This window comes from Ictidomys tridecemlineatus, chromosome 10 (assembly GCF_052094955.1).
Source record: "Ictidomys tridecemlineatus isolate mIctTri1 chromosome 10, mIctTri1.hap1, whole genome shotgun sequence".
In the NCBI taxonomy this organism is placed as follows: Eukaryota; Metazoa; Chordata; class Mammalia; order Rodentia; family Sciuridae; genus Ictidomys; species Ictidomys tridecemlineatus.
The window spans coordinates 54,021,126-54,037,952 of record NC_135486.1 but is presented as its reverse complement, the minus strand read 5'-3'; the positions used below and the strand labels follow the sequence as shown (position 1 = coordinate 54,037,952).

General features: G+C 45.0%; 1 protein-coding gene across 2 annotated transcripts in view; it reads left to right on the top strand.

The window, feature by feature from the left end:
- The window catches only part of Kif26b (kinesin family member 26B), a 483,473-nt gene extending 466,918 nt beyond the window's left edge, over positions 1 to 16,555 (top strand). For both annotated transcript variants that reach the window (XM_040278703.2, XM_078022950.1), the window contains 3 exons: positions 5,117 to 5,319; positions 5,826 to 5,976; positions 9,253 to 16,555. In XM_040278703.2, coding sequence (XP_040134637.2) covers positions 5,117 to 5,319; positions 5,826 to 5,976; positions 9,253 to 9,401 — 503 coding nt within the window. In that variant the 3' untranslated portion in view covers positions 9,402 to 16,555. The remainder of the gene's footprint in view (positions 1 to 5,116; positions 5,320 to 5,825; positions 5,977 to 9,252) is intronic.
- Positions 16,556 to 16,827: the final 272 nt, after the last annotated feature.

The window sequence follows — 16,827 nt, the reverse complement described above, 5'->3', positions numbered from 1 at the left end:
GAACGGCATAAGTCACACTGAATCAAAACTTGCCCTGCTGTCCTTATAAGGACACAAGCCAGGCTGAACCAGGAGCTCACCCTAGCCCCTTATGACCCCATCATAGGTAATTTCATCATAATAATGCCACTTCTGCAAAAAAGACCTGATCCTTAGGTATGGAGTTTTGAACTTACACATGTCTCTGAGGGATATGATTCAACCCATAACACTCCCTGGTCCTACCTATCTGAGAGTTTGTAGCGATAGGTGTTGACTTTGGTTGTATAATTATTCTACATCAATCCATACCATCATATTGTCTTTCTTGGCCTGTCCATAAAGTGCCTGATGTAGAAATATTTGTCTCTATATTCACAATGGACTTGGGTCTGTCGGTTTTGGGTTTCTTTCATGGGTTTATTCTGGCACCAACTTTTCTAGTTTCATGGCCCCATAAAACCTGCTTCATGAAATGCATTGTGAATTGTTCCCTGTTCTTCTACTTCCTGGAAATCTTTGTATACAGTTGGTATTAATGCTTCTTCCAAAGTGGTAGAATTCTCCAGTGATCTCATCTACACTTGAAGATCTTTTTGGAGCTCTTCCTGTGAGGAACTTAATTTCCCTGATGGCCACCCAGCCATCTAAATGTCCATGTTCTTATGGTAACTCCTGCTCCTCCAGAAATCGTCCATTTCATTCACATTGAACAGGTTTGTAGAGTGTCACTGATATTAGTCTTCATGTTTATTTTTTTTCTCCTTGTGCTGGTTTTGGGTTTATTTTGATCATCATTTTCTGTTTCTGAAAGTAGAAGTTTAGATTATGGATTTGAGAACTTTCTACTTGTTAACATAAGCATTTGATGCTATGAATCTCTAAGCAATGTTTTCATTGCATGCACAAACTTTGATATGATGTATTTTAATTTTTGTTCAGTTCCAGATATGTTCTCAGTTTTTCCTTTCAATGGTCAAAACATATCTTAAAGAGCTCAAAAGGAGAAAAATAACATCTTCTATTTACCCACATATTTGTTATTTGTTTTTTATTTTTCTCTTTATCCCTGATGCCCAAGTTCCTTCCAGCATCATTTTCTGTCTGTCTGAAGAACCACCAATTATTTTTGTTAACAAGTCAGCTGGCTCTTAGCTTTGTTTTATATGAAGATGTAATTATTTTTCCTTCCTTTCTGAAGAACATTTTTGATATATGAGACTTTGGTTTCCCTATTTTTTCCTTTGTTAAAAAATGTTGCTTCGCTGCCTTCTGTCTTACCTAATTTCTGATAAGAATTCCACAGTCGTTTAAATGGTTCCATGTTTGCCAAAATGGTATTGTTTTCTTCTGGTTGACTTCAAGTGTTTTCCTTAATCCCTGGTTTATAAGTGATCCATGTGTCTGGGCATGGACTTTGGGGTTCTCCTACCGAGGTTTGCTAAGCTGGTTAAGTCTGTAGATTCACGTATTTCACCACATTTGGAAAATCAAGTCCTAATTTCTTTCTGTGGCATACTGTATCCTCTCATTTTGGATCCCTGATGACATTAACCCTAGACCATCTCCTAGTTCCTGAAGCTCTATTCATTAAAAAATAACAAGTGCAGCAGCAGCAACAAACTTTTCTTCTCTCCATTGTTTGCTTGGAGCAAATTCTGTTGATCCATCTTGAGGTTCACTTCCATGGGCTTCCCAGCACCCTATGCATGGTGGCCCTCAGGGCTGCCATCTTGCTCTCACCAATCACTGAAACCTGCATCTGTTCAGAGTCTGTGAAGATGTTTGTCACTTTTGGCTTTCTGGAATGCTACTCATAAACTCCTCTGAGTTGTGGAGTCGCACTGACCCAAACATCCATCCCACTCTCCCTACAACTGACCTGAGGGTTTCTAACTCTTTATTTGGGCTCACTTCACTTTACAAACTTCAGTGTCCCTAGAGCCCAAAGAAAAGAGCAATTCCACATGGGTGCACTTGGCTATGATGTCAGTAGCAACCCTGAGAAGGTTTAACACTTCCAGTTCCTGAAGCCCATGTGCTCTCTCCCTAGGACCTCTAGCAGGAACCAAGAGGAGATTCTGGGTGCAGAGGCTGCATGGCATATGGTGAAGCACCCAGCCACTGCTGCAGGCAGGCCCACCCCTGGATACTAGGCTCCCCTCTCGCTTCCCTGAACATGGGGATGATGCCACAGAACACTCTGGAATCTCCAATGCCTTTCCAAAGGTGTTTTCTCCAACAGCTGCCACCCACCCTTTCCACACACCTCAGGGAGGGGCTTAAAGACCAGATTTCTGTCCAAAGCAATCTGCCCAAATGGAATCCAGCCTACAGAGGCTCAAAGGGAGAATCTCTGCCTACACATGGTCAAGGAGAGCCAGTCCTCACCTGCATTGGCTCTAGGCAAGTGAGTCCCCATCTAAACTGGCTCAAGGTGCACGAGTATCGACCCTGAACCGGAAAGGGAGGCACAGTGACTCAGGCCTTGGAATGAGGTCTTGCCCATCCCCAGAGGCCTCCCTCTTTGGTGTTGTTTTTGTTTTTTTCTCTCCATCTTGTTTTAAACATGACCTCTTTTATTTATTTATTATTAATCTTTGGAATATCAATTTTATCATACAATTTGTGAGAATAGAAATTTATTCAGAACCATCTCTGCTGTCCCAGAGAAGAGCAGGGCAGTGGGGAGAAAAGGAGGCATTCCCACCATGGCTGGGTCCCTTCCTGCAGCTATAACAAAGCTTCTTAGACTGGGTAATTTATTAACAATAGAAATCCACTTCCAGCCCTTCTGGAGACTGGCAAGTCCAAGGTCAAGTGCCTGGTTGCTGTGACCTCACATGCCGGCCTCCAGCTACACCAGTTCACTGACACATATGGGCATCTCCAGGTCCTCCAGGAAAACCGCCAGGCCCCACAGCCTTCAGATTGCTAGCTCTTCACGCCCTCTCATGCTCATTTTTTCTCAGATTTGACTTTGTATGGGGCTCTGTATCCATTCTATCCTTAGGAGCAGCTACAAAGGCTTCAGGCAAACTTCACCTTCTTTAGTCATCCTGGGGCCAGGGGAATCAGAAATTCAGAGCCTCAGTGGATCAGGCCCCCTTCAGTCTCAGGATGAACCTATTGGGATTATGTCAGTTTTCCCAACACCCTCCTGCCCAGGAGAGAGCCACTGATGTGCCTGTCCCCTTCTGAAGGAGTACTCAGGGTCACAGCCCAGCCTTTAACAGATTCAGCTTCCTTTCTGGGGAGTCAGGTCCAGAGACACCAAAACCGCCTACAGGCAGAGAAACCAGGGGAATAGATCAAACCCTCTACTTCTCAAAGCAAGAGGCAAGTTCCCTTTCATACATGGGTGAAAATATCAGGCCCTGTACTCAGAAGGCCAGGAGGCCACAGCTCACTCACTTATGACTTTGGTCATAAGGAAGATGATGCTTGGGTCAGAGGGGACTCTGGGCCCTGCTGTCCAAGTGCTTGTTATTTCTCTTTAGAGACCTGCCCCTAAGGTCACAAAGGAGCTGATCATCTCTGTACACCATTCCCAAGTCACTTCTTGTGTGTTTTCCATCTCCGCAAATTGACAGGAGTGATCTGAAGACAGGCAATCAAAAGGATATTTATCGTCAATGAGCATCTCCTCTCAAATGCTCATTTTGGCTCATATGTACCAAATCCTGTGGTATTTAGTCCCAACACATCTTGTCAATCAGCTTTACATTGCTATGATAAAATACCTGAAATAAATAATGTAAAAAAGGAGGAAAGATGTATTTTGGCTCATGGCTTCAGAGTTTGACCCTGTTGCTTTGGGCCTGTGGCAAGGCACCACAGCCTGGTGGGAGCCAGTGGTGGATCAAAGCTATCACCTCATGTAGGCCAGGAAGCAAAGAGAGGGAGAGGGCAAAGGGACCGAGGTTCCAACATCCCCTTTAAATGCACATGCCCAATGACCTAACTTTCTCCCACTAGGTCCCACCTCCTAAAAGTTCTACCATGTCCAATAGCATAACCTGCTGAGGACCAAACCTACCACTCATGGCCTTTGGGGTGCATTTATGATCCAAACCATACATCATTTGGAGAAATCATTTGTTACCTGATTTTGTTTGTTTGTGTGTGTGTGTGTGTGTGTGTGTGTGTGTGTGTGTGAGAGAGAGAGAGAGAGAGAGAGAGAGAGAGAGAGAGAGAGAGAGAGAAATAAAATGTAAGCAATGGATTTTTTTTTTTAACAAAGAAACTCCGAGATCTTAGGTAAGCTACTAATGGTCTTTATATCTTAGACTCCTCTTCTGTGAGAAGTAAATGAGATACTGTGTATATATTGATTAGGACTAGGTTTGTCTAGAACAGAAAACCCCCTGCAACAATATAGAGATCTAGTGTCATATGGTAGTCTCCAGGGTGCTGGGAGACTAGGATACCTGTCTTGCTTTTCTTCTTTCTGCTGATTCTTTCTAGCAGCTATATATACCACTTCTACTTATGTCCTATTGGTCAAAACCATGCCAGGGTATGTTATCCACTGGATTTGGCCATGTGCCCTGCTGAAATCAGGGTGTCTCTTGCTGAGAAAGAAAAGGAAGATAGCTCAGTGGTGGAGAGTTGCGTAGCATATGCAATGCCCTGGGTTCAATCCCCAGAACCACACACACACAAAATAGAACAGATATTAGGGATCAGCTAGTAGTTTGGCATAGTGCATCAAGCATGGTGACTAGTGTCTGGCATGCAGTCTGTGCTTACTGTAGTGCTGTTGTTATAAACAAATACACAGTATTTTCTGGAAATCCTATAACCACACTATCAAACACTGGAACCTTTTTTCCCTAACATGGATGTATCTTTCATTTGTTTGTGGCACATGTCCCCGTGCCGAGCACACAACAGGGCGGTTCACAGTTCTAGGCTGCACGTTGGGGGTTCTAAGAGCAGAGCAGGGATTTTGCTGGGCTTCTCCAGGTGAAGCCCCAGGAGTGAGTGCTGGGGTCAGGGATGGGAGGTCAGAGAATTTCAGTGCAGTTCTGCAGGTGACCACAGGGTCCCTGCCATGACCCCATTCCTTGCATCAAAGAAAGATATCAAAGTTTGAAGTGCAAAAGGATCAAACGTGGCTTATTCCTCTCCCTAGGTTCTCAGAGACGGAGGCTCATCCCAGCATTGTCCCTTGATACCTCCTCCCCTGTGAGAAAACCCACCACCAGCACAGGGGTCCGCTGGGTGGATGGCCCCTTGCGGAGCACCCAGAGGGGCCTCGGGGAACCCTTTGAGATCAAGGTCTATGAAATCGACGATGTGGAGCGCCTGCAGCGGCGACGCGGTGGCGCCAGCAAGGTGAGTCCATTTCCTGGAGTGGGGGCGGTTCCCCATGGGTCCTGCCCTGAGAAGGGACCTGCTTCTGTTGTGGGCAGGTGGGTGACCGTGGGCCCATCAAGTGGGATAGACACTTTGGAGGGAACTCTGTGTCCTCTCCTGAAATGCCTTAAAGCCTCACATGCTGGGGGTCACAGTGGTCTGGGGGGCTTTTCTGGCTCCTTGTCTTGAGGTTTCATACTCATGCAGACCAGCATTTGCCCAGTTGGAACACCATCTGCTTTCTCCATTTAAGAACAGCCTGCGACAGACAGTCTCCCCCGTGGCTGGGCTGTCTGGTGTACCAAGGCAGAAATCCCACTGAGGTCTCTGAAGTCCCTCCCAGACTTCCCAGGGACCAGCTCCTTTCTCATGGACGGTCCTTAGAAGTGTTCCTCTCTAGAAGAGGTCATGTGGACTGGACAGGAGCAGAAGGATCTCTTTTTCTTTTCTCTACACTGCCACTCTCCTTCTCCGTCGCTGTGCAGGAGGTCATGTGCTTTAACGCAAAACTGAAAATTCTGGAGCATCGCCAGCAGAGGATCGCAGAGGTCAGAGCCAAGTACGAGTGGCTGATGAAGGAGCTGGAGATGACCAAACAGTACCTGATGCTGGACCCCAACAAGTGGCTCCGTGAATGTAAGGCCCATGGTTCATTTCTATCACTGTGGCTAACAGGTTTCCCAGTGACAGAGGCCTGGCACCTAACCCAGGGTGACCTGGGCACACTTCATCTAGGGGCAGAGGGAGACGGTTGCTCTGAGTGAACAATCCTACTCTCCTGGGGCAGGTGGGAGGGGCTGGGAACAGCAAAGGAGTGGCGAATATTGCTCTTGCGAGATTATTTCTTATGTGTTTCAGTCCAAAGCACTTGAAAATGAGATTTTTTCCCCCCTGCATGTGGCAGATCACCCAGACATGAAGGCTGTATTACAAATCTCCTAGGCCACAAAATCACACTGCTTATCTAGCCTGAAATAGACATGAATTTATAGAGCTCTTGATAGGGTAGAATGTACGACCGTGGTAAAGCCTCACGGAGGACCCAGAAAGCAAGAGGAGCAGCCTGGTGTTATTTCCATTTAATAGAAAGCCCCAGATGACAGTAACCATCTAATAATGATTCAGAGCAATTTTGTTCTCTTTGAGAGGCGGATTCAATTGTCTCTTATTTATTTGTTCCTAACCATTCCATTTAGTGCGAAATAAAACTTAAATCTGGTCCCAACTACTACATTGATGTGGGAAGCAATCCCACAATCTGGGGGATAAAATATGCTACTGTCATTAAAATTCTCTCCCTGTTTCCCATCTGGCTCTTTTCTCCAGCCCTCAGCTGCCTCTGTCCCCTCTCAACACACCCCTCCCCTGCATGTCCCCCTCTCCCAGTGTTCCATGGCCGTGAGGAGAGCCCACGAGTGAGGTTTGAGGCTTAGATTTGTGTGCCAGAGAAGCTGGTTTTTTTAAATATGGGGTAAAATGATTCTGGGTGAAAAAGAAGTGCCAGGGTTTGTCAGATGCCCGGCTCTTCCCAGCGCCTGCCGCTTGTGACAGGTTTCTTTTCCATATAAATGGAGTAGTACCATGTCCCCCGAGTACCTCAGTGTGTTCTCGTGACCATATCCAATACAGAGAGCATCCTTTGCTTCGGGGATGCAGCATCTGTGGCTAGGCCCACAGTCCCACAAACACAGCCTGTGCCCGCAGGCACGATACGGGAAATGAAGTCCTCTATTAGAAATTTTCTTCCTTCAAAGGTATTTTTATCAAAGGTAGTATGGGGCAGACAAGACAGGACATTAGCTAATGTCTGACCAGGGCACAAACATGGAGCCTAGTGCTTATTTCTCTCCCACCTGTGGCTGCCTTTTCTTTTTTTTTTTCCATGAATCTCTGGACACTTTGAGATCCCGGGGCATCCCTTCAGACAGTTCCTTCATTTTTTTTTTTTTTTAAGAGAGAGTGAGAGAGGAGAGAGAGAGAGAGAATTTTTAATATTTATTTTCTAGTTCTCAGCGGACACAACATCTTTGTTGGTATGTGGTGCTGAGTATCCAACCCGAGCCGCACGCATGCCAGGCAAGCGCGCTACCGCTTGAGCCACATCCCCAGCCCAGTTCCTTCATTTTTTAAAAAATATTTTTTTAGTTGAAGTTGGACACAATGCCTTTATTTATTTTTATGTGGTGCTGAGGATCGAACCCAGGGCCTCGCACGTGCTAGATGAGCGCTCCACCCCTGAGCCACAACCCCAGCCCACAATCCCTTCATTTTTAACATTTTCATTAACATTTTATTTTTCAAGAGCTGTTTATGCCCGAGGCAGGCTTGAAAATGATCCTCGTCTTACAAAGCACATTTTCTCCCAGGAAGGGAGCAGTACACTTGTGTTTCAGATGCTTCCAGGAAACATCTGAAGACATTCCTTCTTGCCTTGGTATATGTCAAGAATCAGGTATTTTTGATGCTAAGAAAGAGAATGAACAGAAGGCCACATGAAAGGAGAAGCACAGATTGTTTTTCTAAGATGAGTGGAAAATAAGAATGGGGGAAAAAAATTAAAAACTATGGAGGCTGCATGCTGACTCTTCCTGTTGGTGGCCGGCAGGGTATTGGCACAGAAATACATGTGCTGGGTCCATTTTTATTTTTAATTTTTACATCTGATGCCGCTTTTGAGCTGGTCCAGTGATGAGGTCTGAGGGGGTTATGGTGTAGTGAGGTGTTGTCTCTTCAGTATTAGACAGGCATTCAGCCTGTTAGACTGGGTCTCCCTCCAGCTGTGGTCCTTATTAACTGAGTGAGTGTCCTCACAGCCTCGCTCTCAGGGATGCCCTCTGTATAAAGCAGTCTGCTTCCGTTACAGTCCCTGATGGTTCTGTAGCATGACATGGTTTTCAAATGTTTTCAGACCATGTTCACATTCGTTATCTCCTTTTTGATTTTATTCTTCTCAACAACTCGAGGTAGATAGGATCGGCAGGGTAGGAATTATAATATGCTCATGTTACTTTTAAGGACATGACACCTGCAGAAGTTAAGGTCACAGAGCTAGTGTGGAGCAGCTGGGAATCAAACGCAAGTCTCCTGCTTTGGATTCCACGGCCACTCCACCAGCCTTGGTGGTCGTCCCTGCTGTCCTCCCCATATGGGGACTCCTTGCAGCACCTCTGGAGCTAGTACCAGGCAGCCCACCCCTCTGCCCAGCCACCGTGGACATAGTAGGAAAACTGAGTCCAGGTGGGGTTGACCGCAGACACCTGCTCTTCAGAAACTGAAGGACTCAAACTTTTCACCCCCCTGTAGGCCTGAGTGTCGGCATCCTGCTCCTAAGTGTCAGCTTGGCTTCTGAGCTTAAGGAAGCTCACTTATCAATTTAGATCTATTTATCATATTTCCTGAATGATCATCGAGTACATGAGACTGCCTAGGAAGACCAGAGACAGGTCAGGTTTCTCAGCCCCAGAGGTTACAAATTGCTCATGAAGGAATATGAGGGAGAAACAGCCCCTATCCAAGGAGGCAGAGGGATTTGCCACGTTAGATCACAAGGGAAGGATTTGCCCCACACCAGCTTCAAGATCTGCATTCTTCATGGTTAGTGGAGAATAATGGCGTCATCTTTCACAGATGCTGTGGTTGGAGATGGCCAGAGGTGGGGGCAGCTAGATTTTTGCCTTATTTCTCAGAACAATCTCAACAAAATGTTAAAGATCTAAAAACTGGTAACCAGTGTTTCAGTCCACTGGCTGAGAGGCCAAGGATTAGGTAGGAGGGACACCAAGTCGCTGGAGACAGGTGAAGAGATCAGATCTGGGGACAGAGGGGCAGATTCGGGCAGCCCTGTGGTCTGGGCTGAGCAGATGGGATGGCTCTTCTTCCTGCCGGAGTCTCCAGGCCCTTCCTCTTTTGCAGTCGACTTGGAGCAGGTGCTGGAGCTGGATTCCCTGGAGTACCTGGAGGCCCTGGAGTGCGTCACCGAGCGCCTGGAGAGCCGCGTCAACTTCTGCAAGGCCCATCTCATGATGATCACCTGCTTTGACATCACCTCCAGGCGCCGATAAGGAGCGGCAGATCCCCGGTCCACCAGTCCCCTTACTCCCCAGAGGGACGTCACCCTCCCCCAGGCCCTCTGTGCTGGCGGCACCCCAAAGACTATAGAATGAGGATGAAGGTTGGTGGCAAGTCTGGAGGGAGCGTTGAGCGGAAGGCGAGTTTTCTTTTGTTTTCTGAAGTAGGGAAGGTGCAAACCCCGAACACGTGGAAGGAGAGAATGATGGGAAGCCCAAGGGACGTCAGAGCCCCGTGAGACTGAAATAAAAGCACTTTGAGGAACTTAACTTGTTTGTACATAAGAACTGCTGGCAAAGAGACCTCTCTCTTGTCGTGCTTTCGTGAGGGGGAGGGTGGATGGAGGATTGCTGTGGAAAGCGAAAACAAAACACCCACGACAAGATGACCCAGGATGACGGATTAAGTGCCTTGCAAATCTTTATGATTACCCAAACATTTGTGTTCATACTCTTCTCGTGTACAGATGGTGCTAGTCAAGACGCAAACAACAAAACCCACAGAAGAGAAAAATCCCACGCGTTTTTGAAATGTACTCATGGCTCGTTTTTCTCTTGGTGTTTTATCCTATTTCTGACTTGCTGTTTGTAAGTAAGTTGTGTTTGTAGAGCTATTTCCTAACCAGTATTGCATACGAATAAATGTTAACTGTCTTAAATGACGATTCTGGTAAGGCCACTCGGACAGAACAGAGAGACTTTCATCCACACAAGCAAATGTGTGTTTCAAAAAAAAAAAAAAAAAGGTTTTGGGAAGGCAGGTGGTGCTCAGTGCCTCCTCCCACGAGCAGCAGGTCGGCCAGCAGACCCAGAGGGCGGCTGATCGTGGAGCAGCGTGAGTGAACTTGAGCCATCAGGAGAGGAGACAGGGCTTGCATCTCTAAGGGAGAAGTTGTCCTTTGTGACCTGGGCCAGACTTCTCCATGTAGGTAGGCGTTTGTTCCATATCCAGCCCCCCATCCTCATCCTTGCCCCACCCATCCAGGGTTTTTAATGTTCCTCAAAACAAGTTCATGCTCATTTCTATTCCAAAGACTCTGGATCGAAAGCTTGAATCAATTCAGCAGAGCCATATTTGTTTGTTTGTGAGTTTTATGGATTTAATGAAGTGGCAGTGGGGGCCGGGGAGCAGGGTGGTGACTTTGAGTTGAGAGGCTTCTTCTGCTGGTACGTGCTTATAGACTCCAATCACGTTGCTGTAGAAGGAGAAGGAGGCTAGGGAGTACACAGCTTTTCTGTTATCCAGAGTCCTGCCGAGAGCAAGAAGTTCAGTTCTTCCCTGTCCCGAAGCCTGCATACCACCTAGGGACTAGGCTTGTTTCCTAAAGCTTGGCACCCAAAGGCAGAGAGACGTTCCTCCTCCCTAAATCCCACAACTATGGGCAGGCAGAGTAGAGTTGAATGAATATGAATATCCAGATCTTGGATCCCAAAACCTCATTCTCAAATTGCAAAAGTTCCCTTCAGGATTATTATACCTGTGTTAGGGACAAAAACTTGAGGCACAGATCCACCAAGGGCATTGAGGTCCTGAGAACTGTTCATCTTTGCCTTCAAATGCAGCTGAGCTTCGTGAGCCTCTTTCCAGGCTAGTTGTCCCCACTAACCAATTTCTCAGCCCAAACTCCCCACCATGGAAAATTAGCCTTTGCATTTGTTGGTTGTGCCTCTGTGTTGGTAGCCCAATATAGCTGTCTCACCAGCCAGCGGGGCTCAGCTAGGTTCTAAACAGGAACTGAATTCTTAGGAGCATCAGAGCACCGGACTTGTAACTCATCATAACAGGGCACAGGAGACCCATTAGCTCTCTTGCTTTGGAAGTCAGCCCCATGGACCAACTCCATGGGTCACGAGTCCAGCTTTGCACACTCTGTAAGAGTCTGCTTCTATGCAAATGTACCCACACAAGATCTGCCTGAATATGCTAGTTGAATGGGCTAAAATATGGTGAAAGGGGTCATTTTCCTCTTTGTGCATCCTACAAGTTAAACAAGTGTGTTACCTTAGAAGTAGAGACTCCCCTAACTCCTCAACCCAAACCCATTCTGCAGAGTTCTGGGACTCTGAGCCCACCTCTGGCCTCGCAGTACTTGCATGCATTGGCTTGCTTAACAACATTCTTGGAAACATGGACCCCAGAGGATGCCATTGCTTTGAGTTGGTTTGTTTGTCCTTTGGTATACCTTTGGATTGCTAGTTTGAAATATACCACTTCATGAAAAGCCTTTCTTTGAGAAATTTTCAAAGGTGAGTATGCCTTGTTTTTCTGTTGTGAACAAATACATTTTGATAAGTCATCAGTGAGCTTGGCTTTTGCCACTGCCACATTCTCCCTTAGCCCTGAGGTCCTCATGCTGCGGTGACTTCCTTTAGAAGGTCACTGACAGAGCCTGGTGCCTTTGCTGGAGTGAGACCAAGCAGAACAGTGAATTATCTCCTAGGGAGTGGCCTTCAGCTTGCTTCCTGCCTAAATGTGTTTATATACATTTTTAACAACTTCATGATATAACAAAAGGTTGATATTACCCACAGTGATCTTACCAAGTCAGATTGACTTCCCAAGAGATCCCATCATGGAACATCCCCAGGATCCCGTAGGCCATGGTATAGGAGAACAACTGCCTGGGAATTGTTGTCCATTCTCTTTCTTTTTTTTTTTTTCTTTTTCTTTATTTCTCATCATATTTTACTTACTTAACTGAAAACATTTTCATTTACCAAGAGTTGATAAACCATGTGAAGAAGTCATGCATTTGACATTATGATGAGCTTGTTCCTGGCTCTATGAATTGACGATACAGATGATGATCTTTGAGCATAAGAAAGAAGGTACTATAACCAAAGCAGCCCCAGTAACCAAAGGATGTCATTTAGGGTCCAGATGGGAGTTGGTTCCAGGTCTCCTTTTGGTTTTAGTGACACAGAGCCCAAGAAGGCTAAGGGAACACCCGAGAACTGATTTCTGTTTCATTACACACAAATGAAATGTCTCTTTGAAATTCACACTTAGAGGCATAAACCTTACTCAATTCCTTGTCTGAAACTTATCCCACCAACTCCTGCTCCAAATAGTTTAGTGTGAAGTAGAAACATTGCCAGCAGAACAAAACTGAGATTCAAGAAAGGGAACTAGAGACCATTTCCCCTGGAGTAGATCCACATTGCATTTCACCATGGTGTTTTATGCTGCAAGGTAGCCATAGTTTGCTTCTTCCTGGGCTTTCAAATCCCGACCTGAGAGCTGGAAGCTTTGATCTTCTTGTCCTTGAATTCCTCTTGACATCATGAGAAACTGTCTCATCTCTTCCAGATCTGAATCAGCACACCTCTCTGTTGTTTTATCTGCAATTGCTATTCTGAACATGGGGGAAACTTCAGATGCAAATGCAGAGAGTCCTGTGAACTCAAACAAGGATCCCAAGCAGGGAAGGGATTCCAACTGAGATTTTTTTTAAAAAGTATCACACACACACACACACACACACACACACACACACACACAGCCAAAGGGGCTCAGCTAGGTTCTAAACAGGAACTGAAGTCTTATGAGCATCAGAGAACCTGACTTGTAACTCATCAGAACAGGACACAGAAGACCCATTAGCTCCCACCAAAAAAAAAAGGGGGGGGGGTGCGTTTGGCAGGCAGGAATTTGGCCCAGTTTGTCGTGAAGTATCCTAAAGCGGGATGTCTGATCACAGACACTTATTCCATCCACAGTGGTGGTTCCAAAAAAAAAAAAAGTCTTTTTATACACACATCCAAGTCTTGTGCTTGCTCCAAAGATTTTCATTCCATGATTGGAGTTGAAGGAGAAGGGAATTTGTGCCCACTTGGGTATGTATCTCATGTCCTTATAAACTAGCCACCTTCTTTAGGCTTCAAATTCTAATACTCATCATTAATTTGGGTTCATCCACAAGCCTTCATCACAGATGTGTCTATTTGAAATCATCCACCCGACCTTGACTTCTTGGGATAGAAGGCAGGTCTGGCAAGGGCCCATAATTTGTTCAAAGCAAACACAGTTGCTGATGTCACTAGCAACTGCTGATCTATACTCAAGCCTTCCAAAATAATGATGTGATGACTGTTTTTAGGTTCTTTACTCCAACAAGAATTTCAGCTATAAAAATTACTAGAGATTAATTCATTCCGAAATCGAATATGATTCATGAATTTAGTCATTCTTCCCTGCTGGAACATCATTAGCCCACTTTTTGAGCATATGCAAAAATATCTCCTCACTTTTCAAGGCAACATCTATCTTAAACCCTGCAACCAGGCCAGTCAGAAACAGGCTGGAAGTCCCGTGTGCTATTAGTTGATGCTCTCTAAACCACCCGTGCCCTTGTTCCTGGGCTCACTGCCTCTGCCTGGACATTGCTTTCCACAATGCAAAGGACACTCTATAGGGCCACCACATATGAGACTTCCAAGCAGGGAGAAAAAGAACAGTTCAGGCTGCTTTACTCTAGGTGACGAAGCCAGGCATTCAGCTTCACTGGAACTGCCAGTCTAAAATTGGTTTGGCCATGTGGCATTCTTTGGATCTTAGTATATCTTTCTTATCCTCCAAAATGTGTCACAATTTGTGGGTTAAATCTCATAAATTGTGTCACTTAGCAATCTTTCTGACAAAATGACATATTTCTAAAACACAAACTGTTTCTTATTTCTGCAGTAATAAAAGCAGAACTCCAATCCAGGAGAAGCTATTAAAACTTAAGCTTCTCATCTCAAAAAAGTATTTTGATTTTTGTGGGGTTTTGTTTTTGTTTTTTTAATTTTAAGTCCCAAGAGCGAATTCACCCATCCCTAAACAAGCATATTCTGCTTTTGGGTGGCCCTACTCAGAACCTGAGGTATGGTCTTGACATTGGACATAAACTAGTGCTTGAGGCAGTATCACATCAACATTGCATCTTATTTATATTCTCTGAATACAGTTGTTTCCCGTGTGCATTGGTGACTCAGATACTGGTACTCACACATCTATTTTATGTATCACACAGAAGTTACCTTCAAAACTGGCAGAGTCAGGCTGGGATTGTAGCTCTGTGGTAGAGCACTTGCCTAGCATGTATGAGGCACTGGGTTTGATTCTTAACACCATATATAAATAAAATAAACGACCACCTACAACTAAAAAACTATTTAAAAAAGAAAACTAGCAGAGTCTTCATCTCTAACATCCCACATTGTCATACCTAATTTATGAAGACTTATGATTTATTTTTAAACTCAGGATGTTGTTTTATAACCCTGCTTGTGTTTTAGAATTTCTTTATACATCATGGTTGGAAATGGTCTCCCTTGCTATGCATTGAAGTGTAAGCCTGGTGGATATGTCTGTGACTATGTGAGTTTTTGTGTGTGTGTGCTTTTGTTTTCATTTTTCTGTTTTTCTGCTTTTCTCTCCCTGGCAAAATCTGTCAGCAGAGACATGAGCAGAGGTTGGGGGAGATAAATAAATCAGGAGAACAGGGATTAGGGTCCAGTCCTCAGAGTACAGGGCTTAATTCAAAATCTCAGCTGTTTCTATAGTAAGTAACCAAAGGGGAAAGGATCCTTCCTTTTGACTTGGATGATAATGAGCTTAGAAATCAGCTTCCACGGGCCTGGGTGGAAGAGGATTCAGCTTCTTTTACTGGTTCAACATCAAATTCCTGAGAAAAGTGCTGACAGCATTAAGTTCCCACATTTCCTCAAGACTCTCATTCCACCTGCATAGGTACTACTGACAGGGGTTGGGAAAGCAACGACAGGTCCTCACCTTGGATATATCAGAGCAGTTTTTTTCTGGAGCAACCAAAGCACTTTAGTGAGTCTTACAACCCGTAATACTTAAGGCATCTTGTCCCTTGCTGGATCCCTGAGTGGCAGGGAAGGGCTGGGGCCAGTAGTTTCATTTGAGAGGCAACTAAAACTAGGAGGAAAGCCTGGAGCCCCAGGAGGAGGTGACCAGGGGCCACGCCTGGTTCATCACTAGCTATGCAACTTGGGTGAGTTGCTTCATTTTGCTGTGAAAGGTTGGGGTCATCATAGCTGTCCTTCTAGGATCGTGTAAAGAGGGAAAACAGTGGCAAAACTGATGGGGGATGGGCTTTGAAGAAATTAAAGCTCTCTTTAGGAGCTGGGGAGAATCATTTCTAGATAAAGAAACTGATGTCAATGGTCATCAATTGGCCCAAGTACACAGAACAGTTTTATAGCAGAACCGGACTTGAGTCCAGGACTTCCTGTTAGATGGTGCTGCACCAGGTGTGTGGACAGGAACACACATCAGTCCTCTGTACTGCTGTGTGTGTACATATGTAGATGCGTGTGTGCAGAAGGTATGTGGCATGGCAGAAGAGCACAGGACAGAAAACCTGAGTTCAGATTCCAGTTTCCACAATAGTCCCATCTATGTACACCTTGTCAACATCTCTGGAACTGTTTTCTAATTTGTAAAATGAGGACATTGTGCTACATGATCTTTGTGGTTCCTTCAAGCCCTGGTTCTATGATTCCATGATTAGTAATGTATGTATGTATATATAAATATGCTTATCTGTAGAAATGGACCCATTTGAAGATTGGAGACAAGGCCTGCCCAAGTGCATTTATTGTGTCAGAAACAGTGAATTCACAAACATATTCAAAAAATTCTTATTTGAAGTCAACGGTGGTATTGAATGTCATTGTTTGAAATTCACTGTTTGGATAGAAGATTGGTGCTGTTTTTAAAATTAAGTTCTTAGCTCATAAGTGTTTGCTGTTAAATTTTTTTTTTTTTAAATAAAGCTCATTTGTTAAGGTCAGAAAATTAACTCTTCAGTACTTGGGCGGGTCCCAGCAGCCTATTTGCAGGCTGGATTTTGTGTATGGGCCTTTATATAGCTCTATAAAAATTAGCTGTTGGCTTGGTCATGATAACTATGAACAGGCTACCTGGAGAACAGTCTGGAACAGAGTGTTACATAGTTCTCACAAACTGGTGACATGAATCCATTGAGCTGTGTGCCATTCCTGTGTGAAGACATTGTTTGCTGGCTACGATCTCTGACTTTTTGTGGCATATGAGGTGTAAAATGTTGTCAAAAAAGAATCTGGTGTTTAAAAGAATCAAACTATGGTGGCATTAAATGTTCACTCTTATTCTACCCAGAGTCACGAATTCTTCTCTCTCCAGTTTATCCTTCTGTACACAGGGTGGGGTGTTCTCATTATAACAACACCTGGGCCTGGGTCTGCCTCCCAGGTCCCTCAGCACTTCCTGGGGTGAGTTCTTTGGGGCTGGCCTCTAACATATTTGGAAACCAGCCATGAGTGGGTGGAGATGTGGCTAAGTCACAGAGCTCCTGGAATTGTCCTTCCCAGAGAGTCAGCCATGGGCTGAACACACATGAAAATGTTGAGAAGCTTAGTGTTGATG